At 43.6% G+C, this 24,295-nt stretch overlaps 1 protein-coding gene across 6 annotated transcripts in view; it reads right to left on the reverse strand.

Moving 5' to 3' along the window:
• Positions 1 to 6,041: 6,041 nt before the first annotated feature.
• LOC102733461 (F-box/WD repeat-containing protein 12-like) overlaps positions 6,042 to 24,295 on the reverse strand; it is a 49,574-nt gene continuing 31,320 nt past the window's right edge. For 2 of the 6 annotated variants that reach the window (XM_006733409.3, XM_081802728.1), the window contains 5 exons: positions 19,926 to 20,084; positions 19,246 to 19,456; positions 18,058 to 18,236; positions 17,849 to 17,976; positions 6,042 to 15,207 (listed from right to left, as the gene is read on the reverse strand). In XM_006733409.3, coding sequence (XP_006733472.2) covers positions 15,081 to 15,207; positions 17,849 to 17,976; positions 18,058 to 18,236; positions 19,246 to 19,456; positions 19,926 to 20,084 — 804 coding nt within the window. In that variant the 3' untranslated portion in view covers positions 6,042 to 15,080. The remainder of the gene's footprint in view (positions 15,208 to 17,848; positions 17,977 to 18,057; positions 18,237 to 19,245; positions 19,457 to 19,925; positions 20,085 to 24,295) is intronic. The other 4 variants (XR_014139896.1, XR_014139894.1, XR_014139895.1 and 1 more) reach the window with 4 other exon arrangements.

The following is a 24,295-nucleotide window of genomic DNA, read 5'->3' on the forward strand; positions in this document are numbered from 1 at the left end:
TGGGCTCCGCCTCTGCAGCCGGCTTCCCTGCTCCGATCCCTGGGAGCTCTGCCACACTCAGGCACCCCCGGTCTTTCTGTGACCCCGAGGGTCCTGAGACCACACTGTCCCGGAGGGTTCTACCCCCGGCTTAGACACCAGAGTGACGTCCCTCGGCGGAGCAGACTTTTAAAAGTTCCGATTTTGTGCTCCGCGGCTCTATCACTTGCCAGAAGCGGCGGACGGAGGCCCCTCCCCTGCCGTCTATCCTCCCGAATATCACCTCGGGTTCACTTCTCCGCATGTCCTACCTTCCAGAAAGTGGTCGCTTTTCTGATGAGAGTTGTTGCTCTTCTTTTCTTCGATCTCCTGTTGAGTTTGTAGGTGTTCAGAATGGTTTGATCCCTATCCAGCTGAATTCCTGAGAGGAGACGAAATCCAGGTCTCCTACTCCTCCGCCATCTTGCTCCGCCCCCCCGAAAGTTTGACTTCTTTGCCAATGTGTATGCCATTCATTTATTTTTATTTATTTATTTATTTATTTACTATTTATTATTTATTTAATTTGTCTGATTGCTGAGGCTAGGACTTCCAGTACTATGTTGAACAACAGTGGTGAGAGTGGACCTACCTGTTGTGTTCCTAACCTTAGGGGAAAAGCTCTGTTTTTCCCTGTTGAGGATGATATTCACTGTGGGTTTTTTGTATATGGCTTTTATGATATTGACGTATGTTCCTTCTATCCCTACACTGCGGAGAATTTTTATCAAGAAAGGATGTTTTGTTTTGTCAAATACTTTTTCTGCATCAGTTGAGAGGATCATATGGTTCTTGTCTTTATTAATGTGCTCTATCATGTTACTGATTTGTGAATGTTGAACCACCCTTGCATCCCAGGAATAAATCCCACCTCGTCATGATGGATAATCCTTTTAATGTACTGTTGGATCCGATTGGGTAGGATCTTGTTGAGTATTTTGGCATCCATGTTCATCAGGGACATTAGTCTATAATTCTCCTTTTTGGTGGGGTCTTTGGTTTGGGATCAAGGTAATGCTGGCCTCATAGAACGAGTTATAAGGTTTTCTTCCATTTCTAATTTTTGAAACAGCTTCAGAAGAATAGGTATTAATTCCTCTTTAAATGTTTGGTAGAATTCCCCCTGGGAAGCCATCTGGCCCTGGACTCTTGTTTTTTGGGAGGTTTTTGATTACTGCTTCAATTTCCTTGCTGGTTATGGGTCTGTTCATATTGTCTATTTCTTCCTGTTTCAGTTTTGGTAGTTTATCAGTTTCCAGGAATGCATCCATTTCTTCCAGATTGCCTAATTTGTTGGCATATCGTTGCTCATAATATGTTCTTAAAGTTGTTTGTATTTCTTCATTGTTGGTCGTGATCTCTCCCCTTTCATTCATGATTTTATTAATTTGTGTCCTTTCTCTTTTTTTTTTTTTTAAGATTTTATTTACTTGACAGAGAGAGACCCCACAAGAGAGGGAACACAAGCAGGGAAGTGGGAGAGGGAGAAGCAGGCTCCCCGCCGAGCAGGGAGCCCGATGCGGGACTCGATCCCAGGACCTGGGACCATGACCTGAGCCGAAGGCAGACGCTTAATGACTGAGCCACCCAGGCGCCCTCTCTTTTCTTTTTGATAAGTCTGGCTAGAGGTTTATCAATCTTATTAATTCTTTTAAAGAACCAGCTTCTAGTTTTGTTGATCTGTTCTACTGTTATTCTGGTTTCTATTTCACTGATTTCTTCTCTTTATTATTTCTCTTCTCCTGCTTGGTTTAGGTTTCATTTGCTGTTCTTTCTTCAGCTCCTTCAGGTGTAAGGTTGGCTTGTGTATTTGAGATTTTTCTAATTTTTTGAGAGAGGCTTGAATTGCAATGTACTTCCTTCTTAGGACTGCCTTTGCTGTATCCGAAATGTTTTGGAGAGTTGTGTTTTCATTTTCATTAGTTTCCATTTTAAATTCTTTAATTTCCTGGTTGGCCCATTCATTCTTTAGTAGGACGCTCTTTAACCTCCATGTGTTTGAGTTCCTTACAAATTTCCTCTTGTGATTGAGTTCAAGTTTCAAAGCATTGTGGTCTGAAAATATGCAGGGAATAATCCCAATCTTTTGGTATCAGTTGAGACCTGATATGTGACCCAGTATGTGATCTATTCTGGAGAATGTTCCATATGCACTCAAGAAGAATGTGTATTCTCTTGCTTTAAGATGGAATATTCTGTATATATCTGTGAGTCCGTCTGTCATTCATAGCTCGTTTCCTTGTTGATCTTCTGCCTATATGATCTGTCCATTGCTCTACTATTATTGTATTATTATCAATGTGTTTCTTAACTTTGGTTATTAATTGGTTGATATAATTTGCTGCTCCCAAGTTAGGAGCATAAATATTTATAATTGTTAGATCTTCTTGTTGGATAGACCCTTTAAGTATGATATAGTGTCCCTCTTCATCCCTCACTAGTCTCTGGTTTAACATCTAATTATTTGATAAGAGGATTGTTACCCCAGCTTTCTTTTTCATGTCCATTAGCATGATAAATGGTTCTCCACCCCTCACATTGAATCTGGAGGTATCTAAGAATTTGGTATCTTAAATGAATCTCTTGTACACAGCATATGGATGGGTCTTGCTTTTTTATCCAATCTGATACCCTGTGTCTTTTTATTGGAGCATTTAGCCCATTTACATTCAGAGTAACTATTGAAGGATATGAATTTAGTGCCATTGTTATTACCTGTAAAGTCCCTGTTTCTGTAGACTGTCTCTGTTTATTTCTGGTCTGTGTTACTCTTGGGCTCTCTCTTTGCTTACAGTATCCCCTTATTATTTCTTGCAGCGCTGGTTTAGTGGTTATATATTCTTTCAGTTTCTGCCTGTCCTAGAAGCTCTTTATCTCTCCTTCCGTTCTGAATGACAGCCTTGCTGGATAAACTATTCTTGGCTGCATGTTCTTCTCATTTAGTACCCTGAATATATCTTGCCAGCCTTTCTGGCCTGCCAGGTCTCTGTGGATAGGTCTGCTGCCAGTCTAACAGTCCTACCCCTGTAGATTGTCTCGAGCTGTTTTCAGGATTTTCTCTTTATCTCTGAAATTTGCAAGCTTCGTTATTATATGTCGGGGTGTTGATCTATTTTTATTCATTTTGGGAGGGGTCCTCTCTGCTGCTTGATGTGAATGCCTATTTCCTTCCCCAGATCAGGGAAGTTCTCAGCTATGATTTGCTCAAATTTACCTTCTGGCCCTCTCTCTTCTCCATTAAGGACCCCAGTAATTCTAATATTGTTTCCTTTTGTGGCATCGCTGATTTCTTGAAGCCTCCCCTCATGGTCGATTAGTTGTTTTTCTCTCTTTTCCTCCGCTTCCTTCCTTTCCATCAACTTATCTTCTATGTCATTTATCCTTTCTTCTGCCTCACTCCTAGCTGTTAGAGTATCCAATTTAGACTGCATCTCAGAGCATTTTTAATTTTGGCCTAATTAGATCTTGTTTCTGCCCTAAGAGATTCTCTACTGTCTTTTAGCTTTTTTCAAACCCAGCTAATAACTTTATAATTGTTATCCTGAATTCCAGCTCTAACATTTTACTTATATCCATATTGATTAGATCTGTGGCAGAGTATTACCTCTGGTTCTTTCTTTTGTCGTGAATTCCTCCTCCTAGTCATTTTACCCAGAAAAGAATGGATGAATGAGTGAACAAAAACAAATATATCAACCACAACCCAACGAAATAACATACTAGACAAATCTGAAGAGGTCAGAAACCAGGAAAGAAAAAGAAAAAATATGGAAAAGAAAACAAAAAATAAGTGAGAGGGGGGAGAATATAATCTCACAGGGTGGACAAAACAGGGTGATCCACTGGGTCCTGAGTGTATTTTGGTCCGTGTGTTAGAAGACACTAAATCCCCAAATTGTAAAGAATGCTAAACTTACATATATACAAAAATAAAATTGATTTGAGTGAAAGGAAGCCAAAAATGAAGACTATATCTATAAAATGTAAATGTAAAAATTGAAGGTTAAAAAAAAAAGGACTTAAAAACAAAGAGTTGATAAAATAAGAAACTAGTTGAAAAGGGAAAAAAGAAAAAAGAAAAATGGAAAATTTTAAACTGAAAAATAAACAAATCATGAGAAAAAACCTTGAATTCTATATACTGTTTTCCCCTAGCGCTAGAGTTTTACAGTCCTTTGTGGTCCATAAACTTGCTATGCACCTGTTCTTCCAGTTAGTCTTCTGGGGGAGGGGCCTGCTGCTCTGCTGCTAAAGTGTCTTGCCTGGGTGGAGTTGCACTGCCCCTTGCTAGGGGCCGGGCTCAATGTAAGCTGTTTTTGGTTGCTCTGTGTGGCTTTTGTTCCCTGGGCCTCTTTAGAGGATCAAAATAAAAACGGCCGCACCTGGATCTCCAGTCCCAGAGCCAAAAGATCTAGGTCCTCTCTCTTCTATAAACCCTCAGGGATAAACGGTCTTCACTTTCGTGTGTGCCAAACTCTGCAGACTCCTGTGGTAAGCTCCCACACAGATCATCCTGGGGGAAGGCAGAGGGTGACATATTTCTGTACTTTGCAGGGCCCCACACTGAGAACTGTTGCCTGGTCCTGTGTACACCTGCTTCACCCCCCCTGGGGGGACGCAGGAGGTTGCTACTGTCCCGTCTTCTGCAGGGCTCCCACACTGAGAGCTGTCCCCAGTGGTGCGCACATCTGCTCCACCCCTCCCAGAGGAAGGCCGAGGGTCCCCATGTTTTTGTCCTTTGCAGGGTCCCCACTTGGAGAGCGGTAACCCAATTGGGCAGCAGCACGGGCTTGCTGGTTTTGGCAAATTGAGCTGAGAGTCCCCTCCTGAGCTCTCTGACTTTAACCAGTTTCCCCACTCCAATGCTTGGGAACTCTACCGACTCAGGCACCCCCATTCCTTCTGTGATTCCAGGGATCCTGGGACCACACTGCCCCACCTAGAATTCTACCCTGCTTCACCAAGTGAGCACCTCTGAGGCAGGAATGTCTCAAAGGAAAGAATAAATTTTGTTAAAATGTCTATGGTACCCACAGCAATCTACACATTCAATGCAATCCCTATCAAAATACCATCGACAATACATTAAAAGGATTACTCACCATGACCAAGTGGGATTTATTCCTGGGATGCAAGGGTGGTTCAACATTTGCAAATCAATATGATACTTCACATTAGTAAAAGAAAGGACAAGAACCATATGATCCTCTCAATGGATGCAGAAAAAGCATTTGACAAAATACAGCATATTTTTTTGATTAACTCTCCACAGTGTATGGATAGAGGCAACATTCCTAAATATCATAAAAGCTGTATATGAAAAGCCCACAATGAATATCATTCTCAATGGGGAAAAACTGAGAGCTTTTTCCCTAAGGTAAGGAACACGACAAGGATGCCCATTCTCACCACTGTTGTTCAACATAGTACTGGAAGTCCTAGCCTCAGCAATCAGACAACAAAAAGAAATAAAAGGCATTCAAATTGGCAAAGAAGTCAAACTCTCACTCTTTGCAGATGATGTGATACTCTATGTGTAAAACCCGGAAGACTCCACCCCAAAATTGCTAGAACTCTTACAGCAGTTCAGCGATGTGGTAGGATACAACATCAATGCAGAGAAATCAGTTGCATTTCTATATACTAACAATGAGACAAAAGAAGAGAAATTAAGGAATCGATTCCATTTACAATTGCACCAAAAACCGTAAGATACCTAGGAATAAACCTAACCAAAGAGGTAAAGGATCCGTACTCTAAAAACCACAGAACACTTATGAAAGAAATTGAGGAAGACATTAAGAGATGGAAAAACATTCCATGTTCATGGATTGGAAGAATAAACGTTGTTAAAATTTCTATGCTACCCAGAACAGTCTACACATTCAGTGCAATCCCTATCAAAATACCATCGACAGTTTTCACAGACCTGGAACAAATAATACTAAAATTTGTATGGAACCAGAAAAGACCCCAAATAGCCAGAGGAATGTTGAAAAAGAAAACCAAAGCTGGTGGCAACACAATGCCAGACTTCAAGCTATTTTGCAAAGCTGTAATCATCAAGATAGTATGTTACTGGCATAAAAACAGACACACAGATCAATGGAACAGAATAGAGAGCCCAGAAATGGACCCTCAACTCTATGGTAAACTAATCTTTGACAAAGCAGGAAAGAATATCTAACGGAAAAAAGACAGTCTCTTCAATAAATGGTGCTGGGAAAATTGGAGAGCCACATGTAGAAGAATGAAACTGGACGTTTTTCTTATACCACACACAAAGATGAACTCAAAATGGATGAAAGACCTAAGTGTGAGACAGGAATCCATCAAAATCCTAGAGAACACAGGCAGTAAGGTCTTCAACCTCAGTCGCAGCAACTTCCTGCAAGACACAGTATCTATCAGATAAAGGGCTGGTATCCAAGATCTATAAATAACTTATCAAACTCAACACCCATAAAACAAATAACCCAGTCAAGAAATGGGCAGAAGTCATAAACAGACACTTCTCCAAAGAAGACATACAAATTGCCAACAGACACATGAAAAAAAGCCCCACATCACTTGTCATCAGGGAAATACAAATCAAAACCACAATGAGATACCACCTCACACCAGTCAGAATGACTAAATTTAACAAGACAGGGAACAACAAATGTTGGTGAGGATTCAGAGAAAGGGGAACCCTCTTACACTGTTGGTGGGAATGCAAGCTGGTACAGCCACTCTGGAAAACAGTATGGAGGTTCCTCAAGACATTAAAAATGGAGCTACCCTATGACCCAGCAATTGCACTACTGGGTATTTACCCCAAAGATACAGATGTAGTGAAATGAAGGGGCACCTGCACTCCAATGTTCATAGCAGCAATGTCCACAGTGGAAGGAGCCAAGATGCCCTTCAACAGATGAATGAAGAAAGAAGACATGGTTCATATATACAATGGAATATTGCTCAGCCATCAGAAAACGAATACCTACCATTACATTGACATGGATGGAACTGGAGGGTATTATGCTAAGTGAAATAAGTCAATCATAGAAACACAATTATCATATGGTTTCACTCCTATGTGGAATATAAGAAATAGTGCAGAGGATCATAGGAGAAGGGAGGGAAAACTGAATGGGAAGAAATCAGAGAGGGAGAAAAACCATGATACTCTTGACTCTGGGAAACAAACTGATGGTTGTGGAAAAGGAGCTGGGTTGGGGGATGATGGGCATTAAGGAGGGCGTGTGATGTCATGAGCACTAGGTGAATCATTGAACACTACACCAAAAACTAATTATGTACCTTATGTTGGCTAATTGAATTTAAATAAAAGGAAAAAAAAATAGAAAATAGATTTTTAAAACTTCATTTCAATACACGAAAATTTCTGATATTTTTGTCATTTATTTCTAAAATAATTTTATGTGGTCAGATAACATACTTTTAATAATATTAACATTTATTGAGACTTGATTTACTTCCCAGTATATGTGTTTTCTTTTAAAATGTTCTCTGTGTACTTGCAAAGAAAATATCTTCTGTAGTTGTAGACGTGATGTCCATACTGGGAAGGAAACTGTGTACTTTCTTAGATTCTCCAGTACTCTTGTTTCTCTTTCAGTGACCTACCCGAATTAGTTTCCCCTCTAGCACTTGGATGAAATTCAACAGCATGTCAGTTTACAAAAAGTAAATGATAGTCATCCTCCAACTTCAGAAAAAATCTGAAGGCCAGAGAATCTTATCTTCTGTCAGCACAGGGCAGAATGCAAAGGAGTCTGCATGTACAGCCTCAGCATGTCTTATGTGAAAATCAGGCCCAAATGCAGGATGAGTAATACTCTAATATATGGGTTGGGATATTTTGGTGGACAATCTGAGAATCGTGACATACACACCCATTTCTCTGAATCCTTCCTGGTGGCAGAAACAGCCCCTTCCATGTTAGCCTCACCTGAGGTGGATGCCTTGAATGATGATGTTTGGCCTCCTCAGGACCTACCCCCTACTCCTCATTGCCTCTAGGTTGGTATCAAGAGTCAGGTACCAGCAGAGCCTGGAGAGAGAAATACAAACCCTGCTTTGAGGAAAAAGTGCCTACATAACAAAGGAATTACAGGACCTAATAATAGAGCCTGGGGAGTGTGCGTAAAAGTGGATCTTGGTGTTCGATGAGGGAAGGGAGAATATAAGACCAGAGAGATCTTTATTTACATGGGGCACTCACCTTTGATTCACGATTTTTACTTGAGTAAAAATATCCAAGGCCACCCCAGCAGACTAAGGACGGGCAGAGTCAGAATGGCAATCAAGATGGTTTGACCTGCAGGGATCTGAGGCAGTGGCTGTTACACCACAATTCCCTAGGATGCTAGTTTATTTATATAAAGAGGAAAAAAAAAAAAGAATAATGAACTAGTTGCCTTCCACCTGGATGGAACATTGGGACCCCACACCCAGTTCCCAGCTCTAAATGTAGACCCAGAGCACACTCAATGAAAGGAAGGTCAGTTCCCCTTCAGTAACATTCCTGTAACTCCATCGCAAATGTACACAGTAAATATTCCTTCAGTCATTTCTCAAAGGAGTTGTAGACTTGATGTCTACATACTGGGAAGGTATGTAGACAAACCCTGTGGCCATTTGTCAGGTAAATGTGCACTGGGGAGGTCAAGGGCATGTCAAGATGTTTCTTCTCAGGTGAAGGACAAGCTGCGGCACTTCCAAGTCTCTCCCCACTTAAACAAAAACAATGAAAATAACATTTTGTGGGTCTCTTTGGAATTTGAATTTGGAGGCAACAAGTACCAAAGTTGGGAATACTCCTCTGACTCATTTATTGGGCAACCCCAGAGGCTGCCAAATTCTCAGGGGCCCAGAGCCAGAGTAGGCTCTCCAGCAGATCCTAGCTGTTTTTTTGTTTGTTTTTAAAATTTTATTTATTTGACAGAGAGACAGCGAGAGAGGGAACACAAGCAGGGGGAGTGGGAGAGGGAGAAGCAGGCTTCCCGCCGAGCAGGGAGCCCGATGTGGGGCTCGATCCCAGGACCCTGGGATCATGACCTAAGCCAAAGGCAGATGCTGAACGACTGAGCCACCCAGGTGCCCCACCCTCCTTCTTGATCCTAGAACTCAGAAGGTCAGAAGGTGCTAGCAAGATCTGTGATTGGTTAGGATGTTGTCTGGAATCTGGAAAGCTCCAACACCAGAGACAGAACAGAAGGGTAGGATTCTAGAGTAAATCGGTGCCTTCTAGGGATGAGAACCAGTCATGTGAAGAGCAGCTCCTGTGCCCTGGTAGCAAGAGATCACCCAACAGCAGGACACAAAGTGAGAATTGATCAGTTTCCCATCATCAACTAGATGGGATCTGATCCACCCATCACAGAATTCGGTGCGCACAGCACTGAGCTACTGTGCAATGGTACTGGCCTGTTTGGGACTGGACCCAAGCGTGGCCATAAGGCCCAAGTGAATCACAGAACATGTGACCCAGACTCCTACCTGTGCTGCCTCTCCCCTCGACAGCACCCATGCTTCATGGGGGGTTCCTACGACTAACCGGCACAAGAAAAGGACTCAGAGTGAATCACAACCAGGCTGGCTTGTCATGTTGGCAGAAATGACCTGCTATTGCATGTTGCCTCCTCATAGCACCACTTGGGATGTCCTTGGAAGACATTTGAAAGGAAGTCCTTCAAATGTACCAAGCTGAGAGTGGCTCAGTCATTCGTAAGAAAGAAAATGACTGAAGGTGAAGAGATACATGGACTTTTGACAGTGGCAGATGGCTTGCCTGGTTAGGGCCCTAGAAAGGTCAAACTGGAAGTCCGAGGAAGTTGGAGGAGGGCAAACAGCATGAGATCTTTGTGTCTTACCTGAAAGCCCACCAGAAACCACGTACTACAGGGAAGTCTCTCAACAATACGGTAACAAGATGACCATCCTCTGGCTGCCAGGCAGACTCTTCTCACCAATCTGGTCCTTGTGCAAAGGCCCTCATATGAACAGTGTCAGGGAGAAGAGCTAAGCACAGGCCCAATGGCAAGGACTTCCTATATCAAGACGCACCTTACCACCATAGCTGAAGGCCTGTCTAATGGACAGCAGACTGATGCTATCAACTTGGCACCGTTAATCCTGGGTCAGTATTTTGTCCTTATGACACCTGCCTATGCTTCTGCCAACACCATCACCCAAAGACTTAGAGAATGCCTTACCTGTGATATCTCACAGTAGTGCCTCAGAACGAAGGACCCATTTCACACCAAAGGAGGTGTGACCATGAGCTCATGACTATGGAATGCACTGGTCTTGTCCCATACCCACCATCCAGGATTGACTGGCCTGATATGATGGTGACACGGACTACTGACAGTTCCACTAAGGTGCTGGCCAGGGGTCAATACTTAATATGGCCTGGATACCATCTTCCACCCAGGATGTGCCATACATTCTGTACCAATGACCAATGATGAATAGTGCCACTACTGCTAGAATACAGGAGTCTGAGACCCAGTGGGTGTGGGAGTGGCCCCATCTATTACGACAGCCAGCAACCCTGCATATTTTGTTTCCCATTCATACCACCTTGGGCTCTCAGGGATTATAAGATAGGTCCTAGCTCCTGGACATAGGAGTGGAGACAATTCTTTCAGGGTCACAGCAAGCATTCCTTTTAAGGGGAAGCTATGACTACCACCTGACTCTTTTTTGTTCTTGGCCAGTGGCCCAATAGGCAAAAACTGGGATTGTAACTGACAAACATCAGAGACTAAGGTTGCTAGTAGATAATCGAGTAGAGTGGTGTGTGTCTACAACCTAGGTAAGTAACTGGGTATCTCTTAGCAGTGACTTAGCAGCAATGACTTTCAATGAGCAAGGGAAACCACCACAACCATCACCTTGGGGATGAAGATCTGGGTCACCCCACCAAATAAGCAACCCAGATAGCCCAAAATGCTGCTTAAAGGGAATCCAGCAGAGGGACTCTTGCTCATTGCACTAGTGCTCTTGCCATAGGCATCCAGAACAGGTCATCATCAACTCTGGGAATCTGGTCACATTTCCAGAGTAAGGATGCCTTTGTTCTCAGCAGGAGGCGGCTCGGAGATGGTAAGCTCCACAATGTAGTCTGAGAAATGTACACAATGGGAGGGAGTCGTACAAAGGGTGGACTGAGCTGGGACGCAAAACTTATACACCTCCAACTCCCTCAACTAGTTCCCTCTCTCCTGCGGTTGGCACCCCATCTGCACCAGGCTGCCCTGCACTTGGAGCTGACTGAGGCACGCACTGCAGGGCATTTGAGCTGGCTGTTAGCCACTAGGTGCTGGATGGTACATACCAGAGGTGCACAGGACTGAGCCCCACACTGAGCTAGGACCTCAAAGAGCTACACTCTCAGAGCAAAGGAGATTAGCATCTAAACCTGCCCCTCCTGCCAGGTGCAGGGAATGAGAAGGCAGCCTGGTGCAGACCAGAACAGGGGAATGGGGGGAGGGGAGGCCTGGTAGGGAGCTGAGACAGCTACCCTGAACCTGCACTACTGGAATACATACCTTGGATTGGCCAGACATTCAGATGTGAACAGGACTGAGGCCGTCTCCATCACTGGGTCCTGTGTCCATGTGTCTGCAAACACTCAGCATCATCCAGCTTTCTACTTTTTTTTTTTTTGACAGCCTAACAGTACAAAGTGATAGGTCATTATTGTTTTATTCGGCTGTGATTACTAATGATTTTGAGAATTTCTCCTGTACTTTAGGGTTTGGTTTCTTCTGTAAATTACATTTCCTCTTAGTTCAATTTGGCGGTTGCTGTCAATGGCATGTCTTAATTTTGGTTATGGTGTCACTTGTACAAAAGATTTAAATTTTGATATAGACAACTTCGCTGTGGGTTTTGCTTTTGTACTATTTAATCATGCTTTAAAAGCCTTCCCTTTTCTAATTTTTCCCCTATAATTAAAAATGCTGTTTAGATCCTTTACACATAAAAAAACTTATTTTTGTGCATGGTATGAGGAAGGAATCTGATTTTATTCCATTTGGATAGCCAGTCCTTCCAAGATCACATTCTGACTTGAAATGTCACTTATATTGTATACCCAATTTCCAAACATACCTTGGTCTGTTTCTTGATCCTCTATTATCTATTCACACACTGATGCCACTTGCCTCAATGACAAAGTTTAATTTTGTCTTCATAATTCACAGGGCAGGTCTACCCCTTCCTTTGCTCTTTTGTTTCTGCAAGACTGTCTTGACTACTCTTGTCCTCTTATAGCTCCATATACATCCGATAATCATCTTTTTACATTCTATTTTTAAAATGGTAGCAATTTTATTGGTATTTGCTTTCACTATATGGTCTCTTTCAAGTAGTAATTCTTCTATCCATGAACATGGGTTATCTCTATTCTTCCTTTAGAAAAGCTGTATTTTTTCTTCATAAAGTTTTTTTTTCTTTTTAGATCCCAAGATATTATAGTTTCTGGTGTTATTGTGGATGGGATAATTTTCCTATCGTATTTTCTAATTTTTGTTACACTAATTTCAATATGTAGATAACCTATTCACCAATCATGCTGATTTGCTAACTCTAATGATTTTCTTAAGTTTCTAAAGGAGATAGTACTATTTAGAAATTATAGCACACATACCCATTTCTAATCTTTTTTTTAGAATTTAAAAAAGTATTACATTTAGTAGTATGCCCAGGGCAATACTCATCATGGTGGTGATCAATGTCGTACTTACCTTGTTTCTAACATCAGTAGAAATGTTTGTGATTACCTATCATTAAGCATGTTTGCAGTCTTTCATATTCCTTTTATCCAGTTAAGAAAATTATCTTCTATTATTTTGATATTTCATCATTTCTGCTTAGATTTTCTATTTAAAAGTGAATTTTAATGGGGTGTGTGTGTGTGTATTTGGCGTGACTGTCTTCTCAAAAAGGAATTTTATAGTTAGCAATTAGTATTTTGGAATTTGTTAAGACTTCACTTGTGGCCAAGTACTAGGGAAAATTCTTCAATGTGTTCTATTTCTACTTAATACAGAGTATCTTGGCCTACACCTGGAGTAGGAAGGCTGAGATCTGCCTGCTGGCAGGAATCAGAGGTGCCACTGAGGCCTTCGTGCTCCCTCAGCAGCAGCAGTCCTTGCCATATGAGAAAGACGCCTCAGAACTTGGATTTAGAGGACGTGAGTCCTTTGTGTTTCCCCCAGGTCGTGGTATCACACCTCACAGACCTTGCTTTCCCATGAGGAGCCTGTCTGCCAGACTCAACACACACACCTTCCACAAGAGCTTCCTATGCTCCCATTATGACTCCCTCCCAAGCTTCCCACATCACACCCAAAGCAGGGGTCCACAGAGCTCTCCTTGGGCAGGGCCACCATAGCCAGACATGACACCACTCTAATGCTGCAGCCAGCACATGCCAGGCTCTGGCTGGCTGCCTTCCCTAAGAACTGACCACACTGCTTTCCCAGTCACCACATGTCCACGCCTCTCAGGTGGCCCATACACTCACCATTCCCTTATCTGACCTCCCCTTTTGCCAACACTCCAGACTCTTTCCATGTGTCTTCACCAAAAACTCCTGTATCTCAACTTACCTGAACTTTCCCTTCATCTTCTCAAACAGCTATTTCCTTTCTTGCCGTGTCACGTGTGTTTATTTTAGCTAATTTCTTGTCTCCTCTCCCTTTCCCCCATGGCTGTATGCAGGATGCACTAGGACCACTGAGTACCAGATAGGACTGTAATAGGATTAACAGAGTTCTGACTTCAAGGTGACAAAGACCTTGGGTTTCCAAATATCTTATGTTACGTAAGTAAGATATTCACACCAGGGGAGGCTGGGCAAAAGGTATATGGAATCTGCGGCACTGCCTTTGCCACTTTTCTGTAAACCTAAAATTATCCCAAAATAAACCTTATCTTAGATTTTTAAAGGGCGGGGTAGGCTATAGATTTTTTCCTTTTGAGGAAATGGCTGTATCTGGGTTTGTCTATGTGGGGCACAGGTGCTATGTTGGGTATAAAGTATCAGGAGGAAGGGGCTGTGGTACTGGACAGCTGAAGCCACAGGTTGTAGTAAAGAGTTTCTCATCCTCATTGTCTGTTTCTCAAGAATGCTTCTTATTTTTGAAGGATTTTTCACAGTGCAAGTCGACTGGGAGCCGCTCAACTGAAGCTGAAGGGGTCGCTCTCTCCCATCCTGGCCCAGGTGGTGTGGGCATGTGGTGAAGTCAGAAAGTCACACACACATCCTGGTGTTTTGAGCATCGGGGCAGCTGGGACGTTTTCAGACAGCGGCAGCACCATGGGAGCACTCGGGGAGAATGACGGCAGGCAAGACCTTGCTGGAATGGGCCCTGGCTGCTGCCCGCTGCTCTGCTTCCTGTGGTTCCACATCTGTTCCTCCAGCCTTCCCACTGACCTGGTGCACTGCTCTATTTCCTTCCAGTAAATTCCTTTCTTGGTGTTAGCTAGCTTTCTATCCTGTTGCTTGCAGTTGAGAACTCTAATGATATGCCCACCAAAGCAGCCGGGGCCTCTCTGTGGACCAACTCCGGGGATGCCACTTGCACAGAGTACAAAATGGTGTCCCTACAGTTCTGCAGTGTGGCACCACACAACTATTTATTAATGCGTGTCTAAAGCATGTAACAGAATAGGACATTTCCTTACTTCACTACATATCTGAACAACAAAACAATCAGGATACAAGTCTAGTACCTTGAACATGGACCTTCTTACATCCACTCCTCTCTCCCACTTACTGTCTGAATAAGCTTGGGCAGGTGGCATGGCAGCCAGACAACAGGCCAATAATGGGTCTCTGTTACTGGTCATGCTCCTTGTCTGAAAAATAGAGACATCATATGTCCTTCATTGACTTGTTGTGAGGATTTAAAAAGAAAGTCACATAACACAGTGCCTGGCCCGTAAGAGGCATTTGAGAATTGCTCATTCCTTTTCCAGTGTTGATAAAATAATCATTTAGTTTGTATGTAGACAAGCTTTTCACCAAAATGAGATTATCTTCAATTGACACAATCATCTGAGCCATGCTGCATGTTGAAGCAATATGACCTCAGAATACTCGTCCCGATGCTTCTGGCTTCCACACCTACAATGCTCATACTGTCACTTTCCACATGGGTGAATCCACTGCAAAAGGAAGGGACAGGCTGCATGTTAACTTGAGGCAGACATATATTTAAGTAGTTAAGCCTTTACATGAAGATGGAACACAACCTCTAGACCTTCTCCATCCTAGTGCACCCCATCCATGTTGAGACCTGCGTTCATTCCTACCAATTAGCAAATATGCTCACATTCTGGAGTGGGAGTATCAGCTTTGGGCCCTCCTGATGGTAGCTGCCTGAATTACGATTTCAGCAAGTCTAGAAATTTCCAGTAGAGAACAGGTACCTAATCCAATCTCGACAGGGTAGAGTCATTTCCCCAGAACTGAGAATCGGGCCATCAATTCCCAGCCAGTCTCAGTGAAAGACATCGACAGGAGTCGTCATTCTCCACGATGCTATCTTTGCCTAGAAAGATGACAATGCTGCTCTGAGGTATGACGGAGAGTGAGCGGGAAGTGGACAGAACCATACCAGCCAAACCACAAAAGGGACCTGAGTTTCCTGTAGAAGGTGGTTTTGGCCATAGATTGCTTCTAAAATACTGCCACTTTGGCTTTCATGAACTACCTTTTAGCTTAGAAGAAACTCCACACTAAAAATAAAACAAGACAAAATAAAGCTGCTAAGAACGTTCATGTACAAGTCCTTGTTTGGATATAACATTTCTCTTGGGTAGATACCTGGGGGTATGTGGCTAGGTTTCTGGTAAAGTTATATTTAACACACCCATTTTTCCTGTTTTCTTTAGAGAATTATTTATGTATTATATATTCACAGATGGTAACATTTTAGGAAACTGAAAAGCTCTCAGAAAGTACTGGTTATGTCTTGCAGCATTCAAAAAGGTGCTGGAAAAAACTTATGGGGAACAGCATGAAGCAAGAGTGCTGGGTTTATTGTTGCCAAATGAAGCTCCCAAAAGAAATTACCACTCAACTAAGGATTTCTGGAGGAATCTGTTCTGAATTAGGAAAGGGGCATAATTTAAAAGCATGATCCATTCTGGGGTCCTGATTAAAGCACACTTTTGAAAAGATATTTCTAAGTAAGTGTGCTACTTATTTATCACGTTGAGAATGATGTCATTTCAGTGAAGGATGTTTTCCATTCTACATCCATGTAATTCAGCGTGTAAAAACACACGTGTAAAAGAGTCTCACAGTGCTACATGCTCAGCACGAGGGTCCTGTTGGGTAGTGCATGCTGTGCAGTGTTTCAAAAGACATGTAAAAAAGAAGTTTCTAAAAGTGCCACTTGCTTGCTAAGTTGAAACGTGTTATTTCAGTGAAAGGATGCTCTAATCACTCTAATGATGTAGAGAATTCTTTAAAGACACACATAGAAAAGAAAGGGGAAAAGTGTATTTTGAGGCCAACATGGGAGCATAATCCCCTCACTTTCCAGCAACCATGAGAACAAATGTCTGCACTGTGTGTCCCTCAGCAGAGAGGCTTCCTGCCTCTGGAGGAGGAAGCATCACGGCGGTCCGAGTGGTTGCGGCATCTAAGCGGGACCTCTCCCACTGGAGAGGTTTGTCACAAACGCCGGCCTCTGGTCACATGCAGACTCAGCATGGTGAGACCACGATGCCCCCGCCCCTGAAGGGCAGCGGCGTGAAGGGGCAAGTGTACAAGGGCATTAACTAGCAAAAATACAGCAAAGCAGATGCAAACGTGGCCTCAAACTTCAAAGGAATTTAAGGAGGAATCCTGAGTGAAGAAGCAACTGATGCAAGTCCTTCTCAGAACGGGAGCATCAGGCTGTCCTCTATGCTTTGTTTAGCAAGTTAAGAGAGCATGTTAAAACCTACCAGTTATCATAAGATTTAAGCTGAATCTCTATCAGAAAGTTGAGCTTGTTTACTAAAAGGAATGAAGTTTTTCTGTATTAATTAGGAGTTTGCTTTAATAATTATCTTCAAATGACAACTGATTGAAAACTCAGAAATGAGGTAGGTTTGTTACGGAAATCTGTAGTTTTTTAAAATATTTGGTTTGGGGCTTGGTATTTTTTCATTTTTCATTTACGACAGTAAAATGTCTGCTACAGGAGGCTGAAATTACCTCAGACCTCACCCCAGTGATGGCGGTCAGCCATCTCACCGTGAGCAGCCCGGGGCAGACCTGTCCGCCCTGTCCGTTTGCAGAACTCAGTCTGGCAAGAAGAAACAAGTGATTCCAAAATACTAATTAAAGAACCCAAAGCAAAACTGCATTCTTTGGGACTTTTCCCACCATACCCCACTGACTCCACCACCACCTGCATTTGGGAAATGGTTTTAGAATCGTGTGGCTCAGGGCGGGAGGTGAGAGCGGGGCTGCAGGTCCAGGCCGGGCCCACCTGGGTGTCACTGTGCATCCCTGCGGGACTGTGGGCAAAACAGCCACATCTCAGAGCCTCTGTCTGATCTGGGAGAGTGGGTGGTACCAACTGTAGGTGGCAGTTTTGTACATTAGAGGAGATAATGTAGATGCTGCTTAGCATCTTTGTTTTGAAGCAGAGGAGGAAATGGAATCTGAGCAGCAACTTATCTCAGGTCCCCAGATAGTGCAAATAGGCCGGGCTGAGACCCAAGTCCCAGTCACATGCCTTGCAGCTGCCGCCGGCAGGCCAGGTGAGGCCGCTTCACGGGTCGGGCGAAGGGAGCTGGAAGCAGTTACCTGGCCCATCTGTGGGAGCCCCCGAGTAGGTGATAGCAGCTCTTGAGGACGGGAAACTTATTTTCCTTATTCCACACGTAGACCCGCAGGGAGAGGTCGAAGGAAGCAGTGAGGACTCGGCTCTGGTCCTTGAAATGAGAAGCCAAGTGAGGTGGAGCCGCAGGCTCTGGAGGTGGGGCCACGATGCAGGTGGGCGGGCCCACACTCACCACCCACAGGGATGTGACGGGCTTCTGGTGGTCCTTGAAGGCTGCCAGCTGCAGGCCCTGGATGGTGAAGAGCACCAGCTCCGACCCCGACACCAGCAGGATCAACTGAGAGCCATGGCCCTTCATGAGGTGAGGAGGTGTCATGGTGTCTGGCAGGAGGAAACTTGCAATCTGTTGCACTTTTTCAAATAAAAACAGATTGTCATCTCTCAGTAGCAGCTGGGGGTGTGGAGTACACGTGCCTCCCCTAAGATGACGTGGTACACTGACAAGGCAACACCTTTGTGGCCACACCTGCGAGTCCTCCCCGAAGCCTCCCATACGATGGCGGTGCCCTACTTAAGGGGACTGTAAAGATTCGAGGCAAAATGCATGTGGAAGTGACAATATGTGGCACACGTACCTTCCAGGGGATAGGCCCCCTGCCCCTCCCCAGCTACGGCAGGGTGATGTAAGATGGGCGCCATGAGAACTATGACATTTGTAACATCTGCCAAAAACTATTATGATGATATGGTCTTTTATATTGTATAGCATTCCTTTTTTTTTTTTTTTTAATTAACTGGATCATTTCCTTATGGTTTACCAGCAGGAAAAAAATTACCTCTTTCTAAGAATTCATGCTCATATCAAACAAGGGATTAGAGTACACATCCTGTTTCCCTTTTTTCCTTGGCTGCTAGGAAGCTCAGAGTAAAGTTTATGGTCAAATGATGACATGAAAACAAATGAATATAGTACAAAAGAAAAAATTCTAAGGGCCACAGGGCAGGCCAGTCACAGTGACATCCAGTTTGGGAGACAGAGGAGGCAGAAAAAGAGACGGCTATGGGTCTTCTTTTCCTGTTGGCCTGGGAGCTCCCTGGGGAAGAAATGGTTGTGGCTTTTACTCATCTCTGTGCACACTCAGCACCAAGAAGAGTGTGTCTGCCACAGTTGTGACAAGACAGTGAGGAGAGGCGAGACTGTACGTGGTCAGTGGTTAGTGTCTGGATCCCAGGGCCACACAGAGGGCCTGGAATGCGGCAAGTGCTCAACCACTCGGCCAGTACCATCACAAACAACAAGACATTTGTTGGGCCACTATATTCACTGAGAGGGAAGAAAAGTTCCCCAAAGGAAACCCGAGGAATCTGTGCTTGAGGCACCACAGTGCAACAGAGACAGTCCTGGCGTGGGGACCCTTACCCACAACGTCCACTCCTTCCTGGGACTGCTTGGCCCCCAGCTCGTAGGTGCTGATGGCCAGCTGCCTGCTATCATTGTTTCTGTGCATCACCATCAGCCTGGCTGTCTCGTCAGGGGCCCAGCAGGCTCTGGAAGTCAGCCAGATGGGGAGAGTGGTGGAGACAGGAGGCTCATCCTCTACCAGACAGAGCAGGGAGCGAGTGTGGAACACCTGGGGGAACACCGCCATGTGGTCCGTGCCGCTGAGAAGCACCCAGGAGGGCCGCAGACCCACACCCAGTGACCTCACTGTGTCTTACAGGGCTGCTGGTGCCCCTTGTGCGCCCTGCTCGCCAGACTGCTCGGACTAGCTGGTCAGGCCCTGCTGGAAACGTCTCGCACACCAGTCCCGGGTCAGTCGGTGTGATAGGACAACCAAATCAACGGCTCTTGTGGTGTTTTTTAAGGGCTCTTGTGGTTTTGAGCAGTGTACGTCACCGGCATGCTTTTGCCTCCAACGTCTTGCTCTGTATTCCTGTCCTACCACTTGGAAGTCTGCTCCAGATGACTCCTCTGTCCCTGGACCACCCTGTCTGCAAGTGCTTCTGGGAGGCTTGGTCCTGCACTGGAAGCCACCCTCCCAGACCCATCCACAAGCCTGGGCACAGAACTCACCACTTTGTGTGCACAAAGCCACTGACCTTTGGGCCCAAGTCTGAGTCCTGGGTCGAAGCAAACACCCACTGGCAGTCAGGAGAGCAGAGGAGACTGGTGGGGCTGCTCGGAAACACACTGGTCCTGGAGAGCAGCTGCAGCTGGGGCATGCTCAGCGCATACAGGATGCCCTCGACAGAGGCCACCTGCACAGACAGCAAAGACCGTGGTCAGCACATGGCCTCCCCCAGGGCAGAGGGCAACCGCTCAACTGCCTCCTTGCTGGCTAACGCTCCTTGGAATATTTCTTGTCAGACATTTCCCACGACTTTTTACTTTCTCTCACTCTTATGGAAATTTAATTTGTTCACAAATCTTGTCACTGCAGCACTGAGCGCCCCTGCACAGAAGCTCCACACACCGATTCCAGTATTTCCTCTGAGAGATCCCCAGCACTGGCCTGATTAGGTCAAAGAGTGTCATACTGAAGACTTAACAGGAAAAAAAAAAAAAAAGCTTTTCAAAAAAGCGCAAATCTTATTTGCCATGTGTAGAAAAATACCTATTTACCCTCATCCGACTTACTGTAATGCCGGTCTTTGAAAATGTTTGCTCATCTGATAGGTGAAAAGCCTCATCCTAATGTCACTTTCTTGATTACGGGTTAGTAATCCCGTATTGGCCAATTGTGCTGTTTTCTATGAACTGACTGCTCCTATCTTTTCAACTAGATTCTTTGCTTCATATAATCTGATATCAGTGCTTCGTTAAAAAAGATTCAGTGTTTTCTCATAATTTTCATGTATCTTGATGTTGTAATATTCTCTGGTTCAGATGTTTTGGATTTTTAAGTAAATCAAACCTATGTAATTTTTCTTGATTCAAAACTGTTTAGGGGCACCTGGGTGGCTCAGTTGGTTAAGCAGCTGCCTTCGGCTCAGGTCATAATACCAGGGTCCTGGGATCGAGCCCCGTGTCGGGCTCCCTGCTCAGCGGGAAACCTGCTTCTCCCTCTCCCTCGGCCTGCTGCTTCCCCTACTTGTGCTCTCTCTCTCTGTCAAATAAATAAAATCTTAAAAAAAAAAAAAAGTTTATACATTCCTGAGATAATTTTACACTATTGTCTTTTGCGTTAGTTTTTAATTATTCTAAACATATTTCTACAGAGTGACATGTGAGTAACTTGTTTTCCTTCCTGTCCCTATGCTCCATTTCTCGAATAGCTTGTCCTTCGCCTACTGTTTTAAAAGGACATCTTTATGGTTTGTTCCCGGGTTTTGGTACCAAAAAAAAAAAAATTTAATTAAACAAAATAAAAGGACATCCTTACCCAGGCACTCACACATGGAACCCTCTCTGGACTTTCTATTCTATTCAACTTACATAAAGACACCTGTTCTTACTGGCCAAGAAAACACAAAAACTATAAAATGCTCAGAAAATGGCAGGCAACATTCAAACAAAGTCATTAGAAGAAAGTGAAAGTAAGAAAGGAACAAAACATTTTAGCTGATAGAACCATTCCCCAAAGAACAACCAACAGAGATTGGTAGCCACACCGCGACATGAATCAAATACCATAAAATAAGCACGTGCAGACATGAAGGAACACCCTGAATTAGAAATTCAACACTCAAACCAAAATGGACAAAGAGCCAAGATGTGAAATAAGAGTTAAATTAATTCGGGAAAGATACTGAAGAAAAAGTTATCTTAAAGACTAGCAATAGGGCGCCTGGGTGGCTCAGTCGTTAAGTGTCTGCCTTCGGCTCAGGTCATGACCCCAGGGTCCTGGGATCGAGTCCCGCATCAGGCTCCCTGCTCAGCCGGAAGCCTGCTTCTCCCTCTCCCACTCCCACTGCTTGTGTTCCTGCTCTCGCTCTCTGCCAAATAAATAAATAAAATCTTTAAAAAATAACATAAAAAGAAAAAAAAAGACTAGCAATATACCTAAGAATATATTCTACTGGGCCAATAAGGACACTAAAGAAGAAGGAAAACAGGTAAGAGAACAAAGATGGAATAAAGAGGTAAGACGAATCTGAGAGCAGGTGTCCAAGAGGATGGGCAAAGAAGATCTAGTAAACATACAAGTGAAGCTCCTGCAGAGAAGCAAACCATTAACAGACTAATACTTAAAACTCACATACAATGAAACTTTCTGAAAATAAAAGAAAACCTGAATCTATGTCAAAAGGGTACATATGTTCCTGGAAAAGTCAATCCAGGATGGTCACCACAGACACCTCACAACAAAACTACTAGACTTTAAGTATTTCAAAAATCCTCCAAGCCTTTGATTTACAAGTCCAAGTGTACAACAGGAAAGTAAGTCAAAGTGGGAGCAGACTTTTCAACAAAAACACAGTGAAATAATATTTTCACAAAATTCAAGACAAATATGAGTCAGGGATCTAGGGCCCAGCCCGGCCATTCTTCAAGTGTCCAGGCTACAGAAAGCAGCGTCAGACCTGCAAGGATGTATTCGAGAGACTTCCTCGGGGATCTACTAGAGGATGGGCCCCACCAGACCACAAGATACAAGGAAAACGTCACCAGAACTGGTGTGACTACTAAGTACAGTACACTGTAGGTCAAAGTTTTAAAAAAAAAAAAAAGGAGACAAGGAAAAACAATGTGTAAATGTTGCATATTCTCAGAAAGGTGGAAATAGTGGATCTTCAAAAGCGGGAAGAGAAGGGACAAGGATTAAAGTAGAATAAGTTCACTGATCACCATGGGAGAAAAGGAGTATCATGTAAAGCCAACAAATAAAATAATACGTAGGCCTGAATAGGGAAAACGGAGACAAAAAGTATTAAGACAAAGGTAACCACGCCACAAAAAAAAAAACAAGCCTTCCTAAATAACAAAAGATAGCACCTTTACCCAAAAAGATACACATTAAAAAGGGAAAACATATTTGGAGAAAGGAGCTCAGTAATGTGCCACATCACACCATAAACGTGACATAAAACAAAACTTGAGATCAGGCACGTATGTTGTTCAATGTAAATGGCTTAACTCACTTTATCAGAATAAAAAAGATGATTACACTGATGTACAAAAGAAAATCTGATTGTATATTCAAGAAGCTCAATCAAAACAGAAAAGTTAACCATGACGAAACAGTAAAGGTGTGTCAGGCACACACAAATCCGTGGAAGGAGGCAAAGTGGTCCTAATACCAGAAAAGGGAGGACTCAGGCCAAAGCAGGAAATACAACAACAGACACTTCCTATCCCTGTGAAAATTAATAAAAGGAAACCTTGTCTAGAATGGAGTTCAGAGGCTCGCAGGGGGAGCTCTCACGCCAAGCACTGGTTGTCAATTGCGGACCCAAGAGGAAGAGAGGGACCTCCTGGAGGATGCTCCTTAAAATCCCAACAGGGGGAGGAAGGTTTCTTCCATCCCAGCAACAGCTCAGCCAATGAGAGGCAGTCACAGCGCAGCCGACGAGAAGCCAGTATACTTCCAGCTCCCAGTTCAGCCCCTCCCCACACCCCTTTTCCTCTCTAAAAGAACCTTTCTCTTCTTTGTTTTTTGGACTTCTCTATGGTTTTGCCACAGCTAGCGTGTCCTGAATTGAATTCTCTGCTATTTCCACATAAACCCATTTTGGTAGTAAAATAACTGGCAGCTTTTTTTTTTCAAGGTTAACAATAAAGGCTGTAATTCACAATGAAGAAATAAAACCTCTGATACTTATCAAAGAAACACCCCAATCACCTTCACAAAGCAGACACAAAAAGAAACAAAGTGAAACACAATAATAATATTCAAATATTTATGAGTTAAACATGTTATTATATAAAAATAAACAATAATAATGCTCTCAGTCTAAGGCCAAGTAGACAGAAAGTAAATAAACATAAGACCTAGCAATATAATTGGGGCACCTGGGTGGCTCAATCGGTTGAGAGTTGGAATCTTGGTTTTGGCTCAGATCATGATCTTGGGGTTGTGAGATTGAGCCCCATGTCAGGCTCCATGCTCAGTGCGGAGTCTGCTTGAGATTCTTTCCCCCTCCCTCTCTCTCTGCTCCTCCCCCTGCTCGTGCTCTAATAACAAGACTTAACAATAATAATAATGACTATATTTGGATATTTGTATGCCAATAATGGAGAATACACCTTCCTTGCAAGCACACATAAACTTTCACAAAAATGGAATAGTCACAAAGAAACCTCAGTAAATTCTATATCGTAAAGTAATACAACATTCTCTGATCATGATAAGGAAAATCTGTGTCCTAAGATGGCCGACGAAGCCAGCGAAAGTTCCAAATCCTTGCCCTGGGGCTCTTCCAGGTTCTCCCTGCTCTGCTTCCCACACCCACCAATCTGGGTTCTTCTCCCTGCCTCGCTTTGCGCATGCGCCAAAAGTGCCAAGTATGCGGAAGTAGAAGTGTATAAA

The sequence above is a fragment of the Leptonychotes weddellii genome, chromosome 14 (assembly GCF_054177405.1).
Source record: "Leptonychotes weddellii isolate Sample4059 chromosome 14, ASM5417740v2, whole genome shotgun sequence".
Taxonomy (NCBI): domain Eukaryota; kingdom Metazoa; phylum Chordata; class Mammalia; order Carnivora; family Phocidae; genus Leptonychotes; species Leptonychotes weddellii.